At 39.0% G+C, this 21,518-nt stretch overlaps 1 protein-coding gene across 11 annotated transcripts in view; it reads right to left on the bottom strand.

Moving 5' to 3' along the window:
* Positions 9,696–21,518, bottom strand: part of CASP8AP2 (caspase 8 associated protein 2) — a 30,587-nt gene continuing 18,764 nt past the window's right edge. For 10 of the 11 annotated variants that reach the window (XM_005659298.3, XM_021090057.1, XM_021090028.1 and 7 more), the window contains 5 exons: positions 18,729–20,944; positions 15,058–18,193; positions 12,813–12,912; positions 12,060–12,112; positions 9,696–10,342 (listed from right to left, as the gene is read on the bottom strand). In XM_005659298.3, the coding sequence (XP_005659355.1) occupies positions 10,339–10,342; positions 12,060–12,112; positions 12,813–12,912; positions 15,058–18,193; positions 18,729–20,944 (5,509 nt within the window). In that variant the 3' untranslated portion in view covers positions 9,696–10,338. Of the gene's footprint in view, positions 10,343–12,055; positions 12,113–12,812; positions 12,913–15,057; positions 18,194–18,728; positions 20,945–21,518 lie in introns of those variants that run through there. The other variant, XM_021090076.1, reaches the window with a different exon arrangement.

The raw sequence follows: 21,518 nt of genomic DNA, 5'->3' as shown, positions 1-21,518 counted from the left end.
GGCAATGTCCAAAAGGCATTTGACTCTAGAGAACAACAAAAGGTACCCAGGGGGAAAAAAAAAAAAAAAAGGCTACAAATGAAAATAAATGGCCAAAGAGTAAGAAGGGGAAAACTATGAGGGTGATGTCACTGAAACCAAAGCAGGACAGAGTTTCAAGGAGAGAAGAGTTGACAAAGCCAAACAGACATACACATATTTAAATAATTTCATGGTGGGATATACCATGCTTGGGGATTAGAAAACTCAGTATTTATAAAGACGTCAATTTTCCCCAAATAAATTGATCCATAGATCACGGAGTAAAAAAAAAAAAAATCCTACAAACATACATATATATGTATGCATATGTACATGAGATGTATATGTATGTGACTATATACACTGGGAAGTTCATACAGATTACTGGAGGTTTGCAAGGGACCATGAAGGAGCTTGAGGAGGGAAAGAGAGAGACAAAAGGAAGAAGGAAAAGGAAAAAGACTCTGCTTCTAAGGAAGCATAACTGATTTTTATCCAGTATATACATGCATGTAAATGTATACCTGTATGTGCCTTTAAATAAAATTTCATTTAAATGCTTATTTAAATAAATAAAAATGTTAAGAGTAGGTACCTCTCGGAATTTGGAAGAGGTATTAATGAGATATTTTGCTCTGTATACTTACAAATTGTTTGACAATCAGAAATTAAAAAGTCATATATCTAGTACTTGCAAATAAAAAATCAGATTTAAAATTTTTCAATTTCTGCCTCATTAACTGAAGCAATAATTTACTAAGCTCTATCCTCTCAAAGAATTTCAGTCCTTTCTCACAATTATTCCTTTAAAGTTGGCCATAATTCTTCAAAAAATATCTCCTAAAAATTTAGCACTTAAAAAATCTAGGGCTTCTATTTTATATAAAAAGCCCTATGGTCAAAATGCAAACCTGGAGTTCCTATTGTGGCTCAGTGGGTTCCAAACCTGACTAGGATCCATGAGGATGCAGGTTCAATCCCTGGCCTCACTCAATGGGCTAAGGATCCAGTGTTGCTGTGAGCTGTGGTGTAGGTCACAGACGCAGCTCAGATCTGATGTTGCTGTGGCTGTGGTGTAGGCCAGCAGCCTACAGCTCTGATTTGACCCCTAGCCTGGGAATCTCCATATGCTGCAGGTGCAGCCCTTAAAAAAAAAAAAAAGCAAGAAAAAAATCTAATTCATTTTTATTAACTTATTCTCTATTTAGAAATCGCAATCTAATGCTTCTTTTTGCCATTCTCTCTCTAAAACTTGCAAGCTATTATTTTTAAATAGCATGAAAAGGAAAACTAAAAAACAGAATTACATGAAACAGAAATAAAATCATGCATATCGGCATGCAAGAGCAAGATCCATTAGACTAAAAATAACTACTTTTTACCATTAAATAAATATAGATCCTAGAAATATTCTTGAATTTTCTATTATCATCAAATATTAATTTAATATCTCCAAGGTAAAAAGCTAGTGCTCTTTTCCTGAATTTTATTTCAAATATTATCCTTCCATTCCCACAGGGATTTCCTATGTTTCTCATTAACAAGAGACAACACTTACCTTGGGAGTGGATAAAAAATTAATGACTGGGCTCAAAGAACCTCAAAGTTGGACCATGTGTGGCTAATTAGTGGAACTGCTGCTGGGTGCAGATATAAAGGCTCTTGACAGGCTGGCTGTGGGGCCCAATCCAGGATGAGCACAATTATTTTGATCAATGTAGTCTAACCTAGTCCTCCTCTGAGGTCAAAATGTCCTTTAGCGCTTTTTAATTCTCTTGTAATATTTTTTCCTAATTGACATGAAGCTGGAGCCCCTCATGGTGTACTATATTTGGAAATGAAAGGTAAAGCAAGTGAGAATTTTCCTTTTTCATTTGTGGATGATTATAGTAATTTGAATTTGGGTGCATTTCTTTTAGTCAATTGATTGCTCTGGGAATCGATGTCACAGATCAATGGGTCATGTCCAATTGCATCAACAGTTGCCTAGGGTGAGTCTGGCCTCATCAAATGGGAACAAGTAATTACAGAGTGACAATCAAACCCAAAGTGTTCTTGCAAATCATGACAGGCTGAAAGGAGAAACATCTGAAAAAGAAATTAAGCATTTTTAGACCACCATGAGGGGGCTGTGCCTTTCTGAAAATCAAGTATTCTAGTAGTATTATAGTCAATGAACAGGCAGCTCAGAAAAATGTGTTTCTTTTTCAGTACAGAACCTAAAAACCTTGAAAACCTATGTCAAGTTTTTATAAAGTGTTCAAATTCATTGAGGTCAAATGACTTGCCCAAGGCAGAGACCAGGTCTCCTAACCCTCAGCCTTGTAGCGTCTTACACTGCTCACATCTCAAACATACAATCTTATCGCCACCTTAGAGGAGTTGACAGGAAAGGTGTCACTAGACTCAATGATGGCTTCAAATCACAGCTCTGAGGTACATTACTGTGCCTGCTCTTTTCCACATAAAATATAGAAAGTCATAAAATTATTGACAGTTCCTAAGTATCATTTGCCTATCCTATTTTCATATATTTAGTTTTAAAGAAAGGATGATAATAAAAGGTAGAGAGGTGAGACAGTTAAATCTCCACAACCCCTGCATACTCATCTCAAATCCAAATTGATTGTCAGAATTAACTAGAAGTGAAAACCCACAATGCATTAATACATGTATTTGTATAGTATTGGGTACATTGTCCAAGAAAACCCTTGACATTTAATCCTACAATTCAGTTCCAAAGTAATGACCTTAATACCTTTAATGCATTCTTACCAGAATCAAAACATTAAAGCCATATGTTTATGCATAAAATAACTCAGAATGTACATAGAATAACTTGTGATATTAGTTACCTTAAGGCAAGGTAAACAGGGACTGGGAAAGAGGTGAGATGGACTGAATTATCTGAAAAGTGAATGTATTACCTACTCAAGAAAATAAATGTTTAGGGAGTTCCTGCTGTGGCTCAGCAGGTTAAGAATCGGACTACTATCAACGGGGATGCGGGTTTGATCCCTGACCTCACTCAGTGGGTTAGGGATCCAGCATTGCTGTGAGCTGCAATGTAGGTAGCAGACGCACCTCAGATCTAGTGTTGCTATGGTGTGACTGTGGCTGGCAGCTGCAGCTCTGATTTGACCCCTGGCCTGGGAACTTCCATATGCTGGCAGGAGCAGCCAAAAAAAGAAAAAAACAAAAGAAACATTTAAACTAGAAAATAAAGTCAAAATAATACAACCAAACATCTGACTTTTTAAGTCTTCATCAGATGAAACAATTTGATCACTTCTCTCTTAAAGACTTTTAGCAAGTGGGTCAACATCTTTGACAAAGGCACAGAGTAGGTAACTCTCCATAACCTCAAAGTAAGAACTGGAGATGTCCTGATGAGGTCAGTAACACTGGTACCACACAGCTGTGGGAAGACAGGAGCTCTACCCACTGCCTCATCCCCAGCCAACCCCAAAGCTCAGCACTCTAAAGGCTGAGCACCACTTCTATAGAACCCAAGTTGTTTTGTTTCAAGTTCCCACTTTTACCAAAAGTTATGCTGAATCTATGGAGTCACTAGCAAGCACACACTCAGAGAAACAGACAGGAACAGAAAGCCTGGACAGGACAAACACATCAGGACAGAGAAAGAGGAACACAGAATGAGAGGTCCACTAGCCACTGACACTGTGCTAGGCAATGGTACCGGCATTCGCCACGTCACCTTGTTCACACTTGCTGATGGCAACTCTCTATGGGCAGCCGCTTCTGCTTCTGTTATTGCCTTTCCATGGAGCTGCTGCAAAACATTTAGGACTGTGAATGCTGACATAATACTAAATGAAGAGAAAGTACATCTACTAGAGGGTGGCTACGGCAGAAGAAGATTCATTTGTCTCAAGTCCTACATTTGCTAATGAGAGTTCAGACTTACAATGAGAAAACAGGGATTCCCCAGAGAAAGTACGAGAAATGATAGGAATGGAGTTAAGCTATTGGATTCCTCACAGAAATTTTGGCATTCCTCACGTAAAGGTGCAACCATACCAAAAAATAACCACATCAATAATAGAAAAACAGGACTGCAAAATAAAAGGTCAAGTCTGTGATTTTGACAAAGTTCTGGCAGCAGAACCTTACAGAGTCCTAAACTCAGGCAATCATGTTAGGAATTCCAATTGATAAAGCAGGTAAAAAAGGTCACTGCAGTAAAAAGCCCCAGGTAAAAGCCAGCCAGGGTGGTGGGCCTATGACTCACCTTCTGCACTTTCCTTCTTACCCCAAATCTAGCGCTTGACTGAGAAATCCAGTTTGTAATCTTGTTTTCAAATAATTCCTCCACTTACAAGTAAGCAAAAGAAAGGTCAAAGACTGTGAATTTCCCAAAGATTGATCAGGAAAACATTTAGAGTAGCAATTACAGTAGCTATAGGTGTAAATGTGTGAGGTAAAACAATAAAACTTTCAGATAGTAATATAAGAAAATATTGTCATCGTCTCAGAGTTGGGAAAGCTATCTTTGAGAGGTAAACAAAAGGAATGATAGGATCTCTGGCTATGGGGATCGGCAGCGTCTTGGGAGCACTGGGACAAGGGTTTCATCCCCGGCCTGGCACAGTGTGTTAAGGATCCTGCGTTGCCATGAGCTGTGTTGTAGGTCATGAATGCAGCTCAGATCCTGCGTTGCTGTGGCTGTGGTGTAGGCCAGCAGCTATAGCTCCGATTTGCTCCCTAGTCTGGGAACTTCCATATGTACCTTTTTAGGGTGCGGCCCTATGAAGACCAAAAAAAAAAAAAAAAAAACTTCATTAAAATTAAGAATGTGTATTCAGGAGTTCCCACCGTGGTGCAGCAGAAACGAATCCAACCAGGAACCATGAGGTTTCATGTTTGATTCCTGGCCTCGCTTAGTGGGTTAAGGATCTGGCGTTGCTGTGAGCTGTGGTGTAGGTCACAGACATGGTTCGTATCTGGTGTTGCTGTGGCTATGGTGTAGGCTGGCAGCTACAGCTCTGATTAGACCCCTAGCCTGGGTGGGAACCTCCATATGCTGCAAATGCAGCCCTAAAAAGCAAAAAAAAAAAAAAAAAAAAAAAAAAAAAAAAGAAGAAACTGGAATTCTCAGATACTTCTGTTTGGACTGTAAATTGATAAAAAGCACTTCAGTGATATTTACTAATGCTTCATACATGTATACCACTTTTAGGTATATAGCCAACAAAAAAATGTGCCTATATGTGCAGCAAAAGACAGGTACTGGAATGTTCAGAGCAGTACTATTTCAATAACCCCAAATTGAAAACAACCTAAACATCCACAAGCAGTATAACAGATAAAGTGTTGTACATCCATGCAATGGAATGCCTTACAGCAAAGTATAAATTACTGCTATACCCATAAGTAGAAATGAAGCTTACAATGTTGAAAGTCGAATGACAGAAGCCAGATACAAAAGAGCAAAATGTAGCATGTGATTCGATTTTACAAAAAGGTCATAAACAGGCTAAGTTAATCTATAATTATATAAATCAGGATCATGGTTACCTATGGGAAGGAATGGAGATAGGGTCTAGAAAGGGAATGGAGGGGAGAAAGAAAAACCTTATAAGAGGTGCTAGTACAATTCTATTTTTTGACATTGGTGGTAGTTACACAAATGTGATCATTTGTGAAATTTTTCTTATTCATTATTCATATTATACCTCAATTTCTTTTTTCTTTTTAGGGCCACACCTGGGGCATATGGAAGTTCCCAGGCTAGGGGTCAAATCGGAGCCATAGCCACGGCAAGGCCAGATCTGAACCACGTCTGCAACCAACACCACAGCTCACGGCAACAGGGGATCCTTAACTCATTGAACAGGGCCAGGGATCAAACCTGCATCCTCGTCGATATTAGGTTCGTTTCCGCTGTGCTACAACAGGAACTCCCAAGGTTGGATCTTTTAAAACAAACAAAAAGCAAAAGTACAAGTGCCAGTGAAGATATAAAGGAACTGGAACTCTTACACATTGTTGGTGAGAATGTAAAATGTGTAGCCACTACGGACCACCAGTGGTTCCTCAAAAAAGTTAGCACAGAATTACCTCATGAGGAGTTTCCATTGTGGCTCAGCAGTAATAATCCCGACTAGTATCCATGAGGACTCGGGTTTGATCCCTGGCCTCGCTCAGTGGGTTAAGGATCTGGTGTTGCTGTGAGCTGTGCTGTAGGTCCCAGATGAGTAGCTCAGATCCCACGTTCCTGTGGCTATGGTGCAGGCCAGCGGCTGCTGCTCCAATTCAACCCCTAGCCCGGGAACGTCCATGTGCTATGGGTGCAACCCTACAAAGCAGGAAAAAAATAAAAAAGGAATTATCATATGACCTAGAAATTCTTCTTCCAGGAACATACATTTAACACAGAACTACCACATGACCAGCAATTCCACCTTCAACATACTCTGAAGAACTGAAGGGACGGACTCAGAAACTAGCATCCCATGTTCACAGCAGCACTATTCACAACAGCCAAGAGAGAGAGGCAACCCAATATCCATCAACAAATGAACAGATAAACAAATCGTGGCACATACATAGAAAGGAATGTTATTCAGCCTTAAAAAGCTAATTCTGATACATGTTACAACACAGATAAACCTTGAAGATATGATACCAAGTGAAATAAGCCAGACACAAAACAAATGCGATTCCACTTAAATGAGGTATCTAGTCAAATTCATAGAGAAAACAGAATGGTGACTGCCAGGGGCTGGAGCAAAAGGGGGTTGCCCTTTTAATGGGTAAGGAGTTTCACTCTGAGAACATGAAAAAGTCCTCGAGATGAATGGTGGTGATGGTTGCACAACAATGTGAATGTACTTAATGCCACTGGACTGTACACCTAAAAATGGTCAAAATGGGATAATTTGTTGCTTATTTTACCACATTTAAAAAAAAAAAAAAAAAAACTGACATGACAGGGAGTTCCCATTGTTGCTCAGTGGGTTACAAACTCGACTAGTATCCATGAGGATGCAGATTTGATCCCTGGCCTCGCTCAGTGGGTTAAAGATCCAGTGTTGCCATGAGCTGTGGTGTAGGTCAAAGATGCAGCTCGGATCCGGTGTTGCTGTGGTTGTGGCGTGGGCCAGCAGCTGCAGCTCCAATTCAACCCCTGGCCTGGGAACTTCATATGCCTCAGGGTCGACCCTTAAAAAAAAAAGATGTAACAGCATTATTTTTATCAGCCCCAAGTTGGAACACTAATGCCTACAGATAGTGGAATGGATAAATTCATTGTAGTATGGTCATTCAACTAAAATATACAGTAATGAGAAGGAATCTATTATTGCTCCACTCAACACAGTGAATTTCACAAACATCATGCCAAGCAAAAGAAGTCAAATAAAAGTATATATTATGTATGATTCCGTTTAAATGCAAAAATAGGCAAAACCAATCCATGGTAGTTGTAGTGCTTATCTTTAGGGAGGAGGGATTTTTAACTAGGAATATGGTAAGGTGGGTGCTTTCTGGAGGGCTGGTCAAGTTCTCATTCTTGACCTAGGAAGTGTTATACAAGTGTTCACTCTGAAAATTCACTGAACTATTTCTTTTATGCACTTTTCTGAGTGCCATCTTTTAATTTGTAAAGTTCCACATGTACACCTTCATCCTAACAAGGGAAGAACTTGAGCATTCTCATGGTCCCTTGGTCTCCCCCACTCGCCATTTGCTGACATTGTCTAAAATTAATTCCTGCTTACTGTGGATATACTTTTTCTCCCCCGTACAGGCATTTTATCCTGCTTTGCAGATGTTTTGTTTTTTCACTAACTGAAGGTTTGTGGGAACTCTTAGCATTTTTTAGCAGTATTTTTTAATTGGTATGTATATTTCTTGTATCCTTAATGGCTACAATATAGTGTAAAAACTAATTTTCTATGCATTGGGAAATGAAAAACTTCACGACTTGCTTTACTGCAATATTTACTCTATTGAGATGGTCTGGAAACAAACCTGCAATATCTCCAAGATCTGCTTATACACATTTTAACAAAGTATCTGACCACTTATCCATCAGCTCTTGAAATATTTCCTGGATTTGATTTTTTAATGTTCTCTCCAAAAACATTTATGGGAGTTCCCGCTCTGGCACAACGGAATCAGCAGCATCTTGGGAGCACTGGGATGCAGGTTCAATCCGTGGCCCAGCACAGTGTGACCCAGCCACAGCTGTGGCTTAGGTGGAGACTGCAGCTCAGATCTGATCCCTGGCCTGGGAACTCCCTGTGCCACAAAGAGGCCAAAACAAACATTTACAGTGTGGATCTTTGAGTGGTGAATCAATGCTTTTATTAAGCCCTCACATTTGAATAACAATTTAAATGGATATAATAAAATTCTAGGTTCAGCTCTTTAAATATTGTCTCGTTACAACCAGCACTGCTCTTCAGAATAGTAAGGTCATTGTGATTCTTGTTCCTTTACACATTGATTTACTGTCTAAAACTTTTTAAGGATTTTTCTCATTATCTTTGATTCTCTAGATGTGCCTACTTTCTTCTTTCTTGTTTGGCCCTCTTTGGCCCTTTAAATTTTTACACTTTCTGACCTCTTTTGTTACCTGAATGTTGACACATCTACTTCTGTTTTTCAACTCACATCTGCATTCATATTTTCTATTTATCTTTTTCTGATTCCTTCTGGGAGAGTTTCTCAATCTGACTTTTCAACTCACTAATTTATTCTTCAGCTGTTTCCACTCTATTTGCATTTCCTTTTATTATGTTTTCCATTTTACCTATTTCCTCCCTTTCTTTCTATCCCTTCCCCCCTCCTTTCCTTCCCCTTTCTTTCTTTTGGCTTTGGTGTGCAACAGCGTGACGTGGGATCTCAGTTCAAGGAATGAACCTGGCCACAGTGGTGAAAGCATGAGTCCTAACCACCAGACCACCAGGGAACTCCCTGTTTTTTTATACTTCTACTTGGTTGTCTCTTATTCCTATATCACACTGCCAAAATCTTTTTTCTTTTTAATGTTTATTGGCTTTATGTTAGATTCTTATGATCTTGTGTAATCCAGTTTGTTGTTTTCTTTTGAACCAGTGATGTCTTCTAGTTACTACTCTGGCTCATGAACTCATTTACCTGGTGGCAAAAGTTCTGAGTACACTAGAGAAGGGCTGAGGGCCAGCCCTCTGGACTATGAAAGAAAAGGAAGAGAACAAACCCCATGGCAGACAGCCCCAGCACTACAATTATTTCTACTTGTTATCTACCAAGCAATCCTTCAGATCAGGGCTTCCCCTTCAGACCCTGGCTTATTTCCTCAGGTACTTCATAGAGTCCAAGGCCTAGATTGTAACCCATTATCACCATCAGTCTGGAGGGGGAGGGTGAATACATAATGCACAGCTAGTTAATCCTTACCTGATTTTTCCAAATCTTCACCCAAAAGGAGGTTTTGTGCTGCCCTGATTTTGTCTGTAAGGACACCTGCAATACTGCTCACCGCCAGTACCTGCTATGAGAAAGCAGGCAAAGGGAACTGGTTTCCTCTGATGAATCTACTCAAACACATTCAGCCAGCCACATCCCCACCAAGAACCACTTCAAGATAGCCCCCATGTCCCTGACAATTTTGCCTTTAAAAAATTATTATGTAAACACACTAAAATAATCATTCTAATTAAAATATAACAGAACTTTACATGGTTTTATTTATACATTATAGGTAATGAAAGCAAACTTTATACAAAAAGTTTTATACAAAAAAAAAAAAAAAAAAACAACCTTGGCCAGGCATAGCCATTTATGTTATGTGTATACACCCAAACATACATACACAAAGTATTTTACATCATTATAATTATACATATTTACAGTTACACTATTTAAATTATTTTACAATTTACCAAAATGAGAAGAGCCAGTTAGAAAAGCAAATAAAAATGGATGAAACAAAGTAAATAATAGTCGTTTAAAATGCTACAAAACTATTTTTAAAAATCTAGAAATGAAAGTCATTTCTTTGAAATATCAAAACTAAGATTTCAATACTGTCTTGCTGTTGCTTTTATCTTAATAACAAGTTCTAATTTGTTTAAAAATAAATATTGTGACCAATAACAGCTACACAAATCAGACTGATGTTAGGAACAAGCTGAACATGCTGGCTTGAGATTAAGAGTCAGCAAGTAAAAACAAATGCAGATTATTAACAGAATATTAATAGAATATGTCATAAAACTGTCCTCTACTTCCCCATTAAAAACATGAGGAATTCCAAGCTTCTGTGCAGTATGCAATATCAAGTAAGACTCCAAGGAATTCAGCAATTTATCTGTAATGTAAGAAAATGCTCAAGTTATGATTCTATTTTTCTGACATGACCATCTCATAAAGTGTTGTTTTTTTAAACTACTTTTCTACAGAATCAGTTTGGTAACTTTATCATTATACTCTGATTTTGACAAGAATTTGGTGAGACTATGGTACCTGAAGGAAATAAATCAGTTAAGAAACAAATCAGGAATGATATAAGCCACTATTTGTGCTATCATGCAAGCCACTAAAATCTCAGAATCAAATCTATTAAAAGATTATAAATTTTTAATGGAATTTGGAAACTTCAAACTAATAAGCATCACTTCCAGATACAAGTTAATTCTTTCATGAATGGACATTACCTTCAACAAAAGAATGGAGGTCATATTTTTGTTTTCTTTTTGTCTTTTTTAGGGCCGCAACCACGGCATATGGAGGTTCCCAAGCTAGGGGTCAAATCAGACCTGTAGCCGCCAGCCTACAACAGCCACAGCAACACCAGATCCGAGCCATGTCTGTGACCTACACCACAGCTCACGGCAACACCAGATCCTTAACCCACTGAGCGAGGCCAGGGATCAAACCCGAGTTCTCATGGATGCTAGTCGGATTCGTTAACCACTGAGCCATGACGAGAACTCCCTGGAAGTTACATTTTAAGGTAACATTCAGATAAAACAAAAAACCTCAGTTTAATTTCCTAAAGGCAGTGAAAATTTTAAAGTGCAGTGAATCTGAAAAATAACCAGATCATTTTTGCATTAAACTATTTTTAAAGGCTCTTTAGAATAAGCTTTTTCTTCAAATTCCCATTTTTCAATTCTACATTCTGAATTATATAAATAGAATTTTAACTTCGCAGTACTAGCAGCTTTTGAAGAGCTCATTAACAACCTAGTTGCTTTGAAAGGATACTGAAATTAATAGATTATCTAAAGACAATAATTTACTCTAGGTTTAGAAATAGATTTTTATAACTCAAAATTATTCAGAACCTTTCACAATATCCAAACATGATTTTTTATTTGGATTTAATTTACTTTAAAATTGGGTGTTCTGTACTCAAATAACTAGGACTACAAATCAACTGAAGAACAGTGATATGTTAAGTATCTTTAAAATTTTCCTTATGTAAAAGTCCAAAATAAGCAACTGGCTCAGTTTTTACAGAAAAAAACCTGATAAATATTATTGCCTCAATAAATATGTGCAAGAATGACTTAAAGAAACCAAAGAAACATGTCTGTGATCATTATTAATTTAATATGGTAAATCCTGTCACCTATTCAGATGACAATAGACTTCATGTTTCTAAGTGGATGTTGTGTATTTTAAAGTATTTTAATACTCCTAATTAAAAACGTGAAAAATGTTAAATTACAATGACTGCACAGACTTCACTGGCTATGAAATAGACTGCTACTCAAAAAAGTTTTTTCATCTGTAAAAAATTTGCTATCATCAAATGGATTTCTCCCCACCACAGACTCCACAGCAGTTAGATGCCATGCTGCTCTGAACTGCAGCAGGCTTCAGTGTGAGCATGTCCCTGTGGACAAGGTGACCTTAGAAACCAGCATGATCGACCATCCTCCAACCTGTGATGGAAGCAGAATCCAACAGGATGTCTCTCATCCACCACTCACATCTTCAGCAACTAACAGGCCACAAACTGCACAGGTACAGTGTTAAACATTTACTTTACTAGTCTCCGTAGAGTAACCATTAACTACCTGCATTTTGACTTTTCAAAAAGCTTCATTAGCTGCTGGAATCTTTCTGAGACCTGAAAAATTTTAAATGAGGGTTAATAATAAATATACTTTTTTATCTTTGATGAATATTTTCACAAAACATCTAAAGACAGAGAAAGTTACCCTCAAAGTAATATTTAGAAAAGCAAAATATCACAATAAAGGTAATTGCTAGTTTAACTTTTCAACATTAAACTTTAACAAGCAAATATCACTTATTGAGATCAAATAAGTAAACGGTAAGACAACAGAAAAAAGAATTATGATTGTTGCAAACTTCTTGCACAATCACCAAGTTTTTAACAGTCCTACACAAAGAGCCATACTTTTACAGAAGTTGGAGAGTAAATAGCTATATATTTTATTGTTTTGCTTTGTTTTGTTTTTTGCTTTTTAGGGCCACACCTGCAGCACATGGAGGTTCCCAGGCTAGGGGTCGAATCAGAGCCACAGTTGCCAGCCACAGCCACAGCCACAGCCACAGCAATGCAGGATCCAAGCTGCGTCTTCAACCTACACCACAGCTCACAGCAATGATGGATCCTTAACCAAATGAGCAAGGCCAGGGATCCAACCCACAACCTCATGATTACTAGTCAGATTTGTTTCTGCTGGGCCACAACAGGAACTCCAGTAAATAGATATATATTTTAAACACAATGAAAACTAAATCTAATTGTTTAGAGTAATAACATCTGTGAAACAACAGAGACGTAAAAACTGGGTAGTTACCTGATATGGATTTTTATTCAACTTGGCAGCTAAATAAGAAAATGTTTTCAATGATGGCCCTCTTTTCTGACACTCCAATAAGATTTCCCGGTCATCATTTCTGAAGGAGGAAAAATGTTATTTAGCTTTTGTAGCTTAGAACAGAAAAGCAAAAAAATTCTACTGCCTTAATACCCACCAATGAGAGTTGACATTTTTGGGAGTTCCGATAGCGGCTCAGTGGTTAACGAACCCAACTAGGAACCATGAGGTTTCGGATTTGATCCCTGGCCTCGCTCAGCAGGTCAAGGATCTGGCATTGCCTTGAGCTGTGGTATAGGTCACAGACAGGCTCGGCTCCTGAGTTGCTGTGGCTGTGTCTGTGGCCAGCAGCTGTAGCTGTAGCTCCGATTAGACCCCTAGCCTGGGAACCTCCACGTGCCATAGGTGCAGCCCCAGAAAAGACAAAAAGACCAAAAAAAAAGAAAAAAAAGTTGACGTTTTTGTTGAAACCCGTTAAAAAAAAGTGTAGATATACTAAAACGTGGAGAAAAGTTATCTCTGAGAAATAAGATTATGGATGATTTTATCTCTGAGTTCATACATGTTTCCCAAATTTTCTAAAACAAATGTACTCATTTACTTTTCCAATGACAAAGTAAGTGTATATATAGTACTTTTTTTTTTTTTTTTTGCCTTTTTTTTTAGGACTACACCCATGGAATATGGAAGTTCCCAGGCTAGGGGTCAAATTGGAGCTGCAGCTGCTGGCCTATACCATAGCCACAGCCACTCAGGATCCGAGCAGCATCTGCAGCCACAGCTCAGGGCAATGCCGGATCCTTAACTCACTGAGTGAGGCCAGGGATCAAACCCACATCCTCATGGATCCTAGTCGGGTTCGTTAACCACTGAGCCATGAAGGGAACTTTTATAGTACTTTAAAAATAGGGCCCAAACGTGACTACAGACTTAATAAGCAAGAAGAACCAAAAAGTAAATTAGAATCCAGGTTTTCTAATCCCTACACCTCTGCTTTTTCTGCATGGTCTGAAACAATGCGTGTTACCACAATCTCTGAGATTTTACCATCTGCAGGATATCTGAAATGAAGGCATGGCGGACTGTGGTATTAAACAAAACTGATCTCCAATTTCAACAAAATTCAGCCTCTCTCCTTATATTTCTGTCAAATCTGGAGATTATGCACATCTAGTCAACGGTTCACAACTGTAGTTAGTTACCCTTACGTGTGAAATGGGGTCTTTATTTATTTATTTGTCTTTTGTCCTTTTAGGGCCACACCGGGAGCACATGGAGGTTCCCAGACTACGGGTAGAATCAGAGCCATTGCTACCGGCCTACTCCAGAGCCACAGCAACGCCAGATCTGAGCTGTGTCTGCGACCTACACCACAGCTCACAGCAAAGCCAGATCCTTAACCCATTGAGCAAGGTCAGGGATTGAACAGGAAACCTCGTGGTTCCTAGTTGGATTCATTTCCGCTGCGCCATGACGGGAACTCATGAAATGGGGTCTTTAAATCGGCATTTTTTTCTTTTTTTTTTTTTTTTTTGCCTTGCCCACGGCATGCAGCAGTTTCCAAGCCAGGGATGGAACCTACACCACGGCAGCAAACCAAGCCGCTGTGGTGACAATGCTGTATCCTAACCTGCTAAGCCGCCACACTGGAACTCCTAAATCAGCATTTCTTTAAAAGTTCACATAAAAGGCAAAAGCACAACCCGTTTATGAAAAATTTTAGGGAGAAAACTCAAATTACATACTCATACTTCTGTCCTATTCACCACCTGTCATTCCTCTTTCCAAAAACATGCTTATACCAGGTACCTTACAAATGTGAGAGTTTTTTCATTGAAAAACTAGTTAAAAAATGATGAAAATTTCTGTCTGTAATGCTAAGACACATTCCCCGTTAAGAGCCACTGCTCTAAACTATTCTACAGTACAGCTGGGTTGTATCCTAGAATGTATCTTCCACCAACTCTGGCCACTTTTTTTAGCCACACTCATGGCATGTGGAAGTTCCCAGGCTAGGGATTAAACCCACACCACAGCAATGACCCGAGCCACCGCATTGAAAATGCTGGATCCTTAACCCCCTGAACCACACAGGAACTCCTAGCCACTTTTGAAGTATGTCATCACTCTCCTTATTTTGTGATGGGATAAAACTATGATGGCATGACAGATTTCTGGCACCTCAAAATTCCCCGGTGATTTAACAGTTTCATAAGATTCTTACCTTGTCCACAAAACTATAATTTCTCCCTTCTTTTTAATAACATTCTTTGCAGAAAGACTTGTGAGAGAAGTGGCAGGTGCTGCTGATGCATCCTTAGTCCCTGGGCTTGCCTTTAATGATGAGGGATCTTTAATCACTTCTGGGGCCTTTTTCTTCTTGGCTTTCCTCTGGTGAGCTTCATCATTCTCACCAGAATCTTGGGTAATTTTTTTGGTCTTTTCCCTAACGGTCAAGTCTGTTTCCTTCTTCTGTTTTTTCTGAGAAGAACGATTTAGATCAGAAAGGTTTTTTCTCTTTTTGTGAGCATTATCCAAAGCCCCAGGCAACTCCAGACTATCAGAATTTGACACCAACTCTGATTTTAAATCATCCTTTTTGACTTCACTCAAACTGGGAGTTTCAGAGGTTAAATCGATACAGGCTTCCTCGACAATGCATTCCACAGGCCTGTCTGCCACTTGCACATTTTCTTCCTTAGAGTTATTTTCATCTACACATATCACCTGACACCCCAAGTCTTCAACAGGTAAAGCAGGATGGTTACTTTCATTTTTACTTTCACTTGAAACATCTTGGGTCAAGTCAATAAAAGCATCTACAGTTTCAGGCTGCATACTGTCTAATGTTGGAGCATTCTGATCCACACTGCTTCCAGAACATCCCAACTGACCAATATTTAAAACTGTTACTTCTATTAATTCCCCCAAGTTTTTGGTCTCAGTGACTGGATCTTTTGTGAGGTCTATATATGTGTTTGGAAGATGATCTGGGACAGAATGTGGAACTTCTTCCACTGGAGGCAATTCTTCAATGTTTTCAGGCACTTTGGGTTGCCATGCTTGATGCAACTTATAACATTCTTCGGCCACTCCAGTACTGGGACCCACTTTACCTGAAGCATCTTTAAGAAACTCATATATATCAGGAACCTTGGTTTGTATCATAAAGTCCTGTTCTTCATGAGCTGATTTATTGCTAGCAACATTTTCACTGGAATTTTTCAATTCCTCCACAGATTTTAAAACTCCACTCTGACACGAAACATAGTCTTTGTCGGCTGCTTCATCAGCTTCCTTTTCCACTCTAGGCAAAGATTCATCAGCCACCATATTCTGCTTAAGACCAGGGGAGGTAGATGGTGCTGCACGCCGTATTTTCACAATGAAATGATCGTTGGACTTTTCCATTATGACGGCATGCATGGGCAGATTCGGGTGGTACTGAAAGCCTGGAGTAACAGACCGGCTTGTCCATGACGAAGAGCAACTTGACTTACTGCTTGAGTTATCAGACTCCAGGGCTAAGTGAATATCCTGTTCAGATGCATCCTCTTCCTCAAGTAAGGCATCTTCACTAAAATGGGCACTAATAACTTCTTCAGGAGTTGAATTAGCCAAAATTTCTGGCTTTAAGAAACTGAGATGACCATCTGACTTGAGAGGCGATGGTACTGTCAAAGAGACTGCTAGATCTTCAAGAAGTATGGAAGAAATGCAGGGCTTGCTCTTTTCTGAACTACACACATTATCTTTACTTAAAGCTATGTTAGTGGACACTTCAAACATACAGTTTTCATCCAAAACATCAGGATGAACTGGCAAGGAAAGCCCTGAAGACAGAGAAGGACCTTTCTCAGATGACAATAATGACCAATTATCATCACCAATCATCTTAGGACAGGGAGAAACCACCCCTGACACGAGTTCTTCTTCCGTTGTACAAGCTTGTATAGATTCACATTTAAGAGTATCTAGTAGCTGTTTCTCTGGTGTCTTTAACTCCCACTCACTTTTTTCAGTACAGTTAACGCTGTTATCCAAAAGATCAGAACCTTGCAACAAACTTTTAAATATCTCTCCCATCTGTGCATCACTCACTAAATTAAAAGTAAGGCTGGATGCTTGCTGCTCAGTAAGAATCTCGAAACTGCGTTCCGACCTCAAAGCAGCATGCTGGGAGGTCTGTGCCTCCTCTGCAGTGCTGCCTTCGATTCTTCCTGGCTTTTGGGTGCTCAGGCAGTTTGGTTCTAAGAAGCACCCTTCAGATTGAGGGTCCTTAATATTATCAAAGCAAGTGTTCATACTTTTTTTACTGTCATGCTTTACCGTGTTAATATTGGAATTATTTTGCTCTTGATGTTTCTCCTCAGATTTTTTACATCCTATTGAAGACTTGGAGTAACCAGAACCTACTGCTTTGGGAGTTTTCTCTTTCAACATTTCTTTACTGGAGTTGTCTGCATTCCCCTTCTGATAATTTGAATGTTTTGCTTTCTCCTTATTTATCTTTTCAAGTTTTCCTTCATCACTGTCACTGCCAAAGTTTTCGGAGTCACAGAACTTCCCTAAGGTTTTCTTAAGCTTTGCAAACAAATAATCAAGTTGCTCATCTACAAATTTCCACAATTTTTTTTTCATATCTGGTAGTTGCTGTTCAAACAAACGGTCCACGATGCCATTCTTTTTAACTTGCTTAAGTTTGGATTCTATAACATCACAGAGATTCCTCTGCAAAGTAGTCACTGACTTGGAGATTCTGGATAAGTCAAGGTGTTTAATTAGTGATGTAAAACTCAAAATTGCTGACTCAATAATTCTATGAAACTGTATCACTGAAAATTTTACCTTGAATTTCATATAATTTTTCCTCACGTGTTTTCTTATCATTCGTAACATGTGCATAACCTCTGGGACAGAAGAGGGTGTGGCAATAACCGGAACTATTTTTTCAAGGCTAGAAGTGCTCATTGACCTATCTTTCTTCTCTGTTTTTGAAGCTCTGCTTGATTCACTGCGTCTCTTATTCCATTTGCTTTTGGTCTGATGGATTTTTATAGAAGATATCTTCCTATTGTCTTTATCCAAATGCACAGTGCTTTTCCTACTTCCTGGGTTAGCTTTTGTGCTCGGCATTTGAGCAGAAGCTCTTGGGTTGGCACTTTTCTCAAAACTCTTTTGTGGCTTAGGTTTTTCGCTGTCACTTATAATTTCTCCTTCTTCTAGTTCATCTAAAGATGAGTTCTTGTTGGAGTCTGCTTCGGTAAACTTGTCAGATTTGTCAGTTGGTTTTTTATTTTCCTTGTTGAGATCCGATTGAGTCTTGGAGGTAGAATGAGCTGAATTTGGTGGAAACACATCTGTGGAAGAGAAAAGTATATTATAGTCACTTGACAACTAGAGTCTTTGTCATTTAACATTTTCATACTAAATATAACCCCCAAAGTAAATATTGAGGTAAGTTATTACTTTTATAGGATTTTTTCAAAAAGCAGAATGTTAATGACTTATTTATGTCATTAGTCTTTACTGGTCTCAGAGGTGCCTGACAACAGTGACAGTATAGGGCCTAGAAATTTGGATAACCATCAGCCAAAGGTTCATGTGTCTTTACTTGACATTGGCAGCATCACCTACTCTACCATTTGATGATGGCTTCTGAATAACAGAAATATATCTGAAAGCAACCAAAGAGTATTTGAAACAAGCTGTCCTACCATTTCCCTTTCCCATATAAATAAGAATTACCTAAATCTAGACTGAAGGCTCCATGTACATTTCTAGTTAACAACAGGGGTCTGAATAATACTTATGTTACCAAATAAGAAGCACTTATTCATCCGGCTTCTGTATTTCACAAAAAGATAAGTTATAGGAGATAATATAAACTATTACCTTTATGACTATTATTATATAATAGAACCTGAGATGCGCTTTCCAGTCTAAGAACTTTTGACACAGGTCTCACTGGACTATTCAGAGGACTGATGGCTTCTGGAATAGGTCTCAGTTGATTAAGGTCAATGCTCAGAACAGAGTTCTCATCATCATGATATACGGAATTTGTTTCACCAATTTCCACTCTGTGGTCCATTAACTCAGTCGGCTGAAGTGAAGATTCTAGAGTCTCTTTAGGTAAGCAAGGCTCCAAATGACCAGACTTACTCTCCACCAGTGGAAGAACAGTAAGAGAAGGCTCAGACTTTGGTTTATCATCTTCTGAAAGGACTACTGGCAAAATACCAGTTTCTTCAATTGAAGGCTGTGCAATGCTTTCGCTGGATTTGGTCACTGTTGAAAAAGCCTCTTTCATTTCTCTATCTTCAGAAACACTACAGGAATTTAAGTCATCATTTCTTTTGGTATCCAATCCCAAGTCAAAGTTCTGAGAAACATTTGTGTCTACTGCGTTCATTACCACAGGAACTGCTGCCCTTGCACCACCAATGATTTGCTTCATTTCTGCTGATGATGGAAACAAGGATTTCGTGTGTTCCACTGGCATAGGTGCTGGGAAGGAAGTCTCTGTACCACACGTGGGCATGTCACAGTGCACAGTATTCTCAGCAGATTTAACCAACAAACTATTTTCTTCTATTTTCTTTTCTGAAATACTGGTCCTGGGTTCACATGCTGCTGCTAGAGCATCCTTTGGTTCCAAAGACTCTGATTTGGTTTCCTCTGTGATATGTTCACTGACAGAGGGAACACATGTCACTGTTTTAGCCTGCACCAAGGACTCCAAATCACATGTGTCACTGGATCTGGGAGTATCGGTTATTTTATGCTGATTATCCTGAGAAAGAGGATGCTTTTTAGCAGGAGAAAGAGTTAAGTTCAATTTTTCCATAAAACTCAACTTTAAGTCTTTGTTTTGTGTATCATTTGGACCACTCTCAGCATTAACTGCAAGCTCTTTATTATCTGCTCCTTCAGAAACATCATTACTAGAGACTTCACCTTTATCATTTTTTGGCTCATTCTGTCTCTTTAAATCAGTAGTGGTTTTCTTAGTTTCTCTACTAGTCTTCTGCAAATGTTCCGTAGGCATTCTTTTTTCATCTCTCATATGTCTCTTTTCTTCTTTGCTCTCTCGTTCTCTTTTCCTTTTCTCTTCAGTTCGATGCCTTTCTGCTCTTGAAGGTGTATTTTCCCGCTGGTGCATGGTGTCACCTTCCTTGGAGTCAACATGTTTATGAGTTCTACTGGTTGAAAGGGAGGACAGACCTCTTCCTTCTTGAAAACTATGATTACTTATAGCCCTGTCTCTTTTACAGTCTTCCCATCCTCTCCTCTCTTCTGGATGGTATTTACTTGAATTATGAGAAGATTTTGCTAGTTCATTCCTGGGATGTGGAAGCGATGCTCGTTCAGATCTTCTCCAATGATCCTGGTCTTTTACTACTGACTTAGGCTTTTGATCAACTTTCCTCTCTTCTTTGTCCTGTGATTTAAGTTCTTTTCTATTTATATTTTGTGACCTTTCACTTTGTCTTTCGAGTTTTTTGTCACTTTGAGATTCTGGTCGCGTGTGTGATCTGTCTCTAGAGCTCTCTTTCTCCCAAGAAGAACTAACACGTTCATTTTTATAATCCAAATCGGTGTTGCTTTTCAACTTTGAATTTTTGCTTTCAGCCTTTGGTTCACCCTTACTGTACTTCTCAGGACGTCCTTGGAGCCTTTGATCAGCTTCTATGTTCCTGGGTTCACCATCACCACAGCCAGTGTTTAAGTCTTTTCGTATTCTGTCGGTCCCTCTGCTATACTGACTGTGTCGACTCTCTTTTCTCCCTCTTCTATGATCCTCACTTGAACTACCCTCACCAACCTGATAATGGGAACGTGACCATATGCCATTGGTGCAGTGTTTTTCAATAGATGCAGGCAAATGTGAAGTGCTCTTTTTTTCAGAATGGGATTTTCCTTCCTTTTCGAGGTTTGGCAGTGAAGTGCTATAATGCACATCTTTAGAAACATCACTTTTCACTCTGTGGTCAGTCTTAGAACAGTCATCCAAATGGGGAGATCTGGATTTAAGATCTTTTGTTTTAACTATATCTGATGTCCTTGAAGTTTTATGATTATTCCGAAAATGTGGAAACTCAGACAATCTAATAAGAAACAGAAATTAGCAAGAAAAAAAAGAAAAGTTAATTGCTTTTTAATAGTCCCCCAATTTTTTTTGGCTGTGCCTGTGGCATGTGGAAATTCCCAGGCCAGGGATCAAACCGTACCACAGTTGCAACCCAAGCTGCAACAGTGACAACAATGGAAACAACCCACTGCAAATGATCCAGGTTTTAATCACATTGATACACTTTAAAATTTGGGGGTCCACATACTGGCAAAACTAATTTTACTTTGTATGAAGGAGTGAGTAATAAGTATTTACCAGCTTCCAACTAAACAGGCCAGTTCTTAAAACAAGGAGTTTGATTTGCTTTGCTGGCACAAAGCCTGGAGGACCTCTCAGTTCTATTCCAGCACTTGCCAATGTCTTTCACATTTCCTGCACCACAGGCACACACCTCAAAACTAACTACAAATTCACTTCTTTCAGAACAAGCGGCTTTATTTTCTTGCCCTCACCCACTCTAGCCCAACTGAAACATAAGGAAAAGTGAAATCTTGCTGGACAACACAGAGCAGATCAAAACAGACCTCTATGTAGCTCCCTATCCTACT

Source organism: Sus scrofa, chromosome 1 (assembly GCF_000003025.6).
Source record: "Sus scrofa isolate TJ Tabasco breed Duroc chromosome 1, Sscrofa11.1, whole genome shotgun sequence".
NCBI lineage: Eukaryota > Metazoa > Chordata > Mammalia > Artiodactyla > Suidae > Sus > Sus scrofa.
Note: the sequence above shows the minus strand (reverse complement) of the source record. Positions and strands in the feature narration are given on the sequence as shown.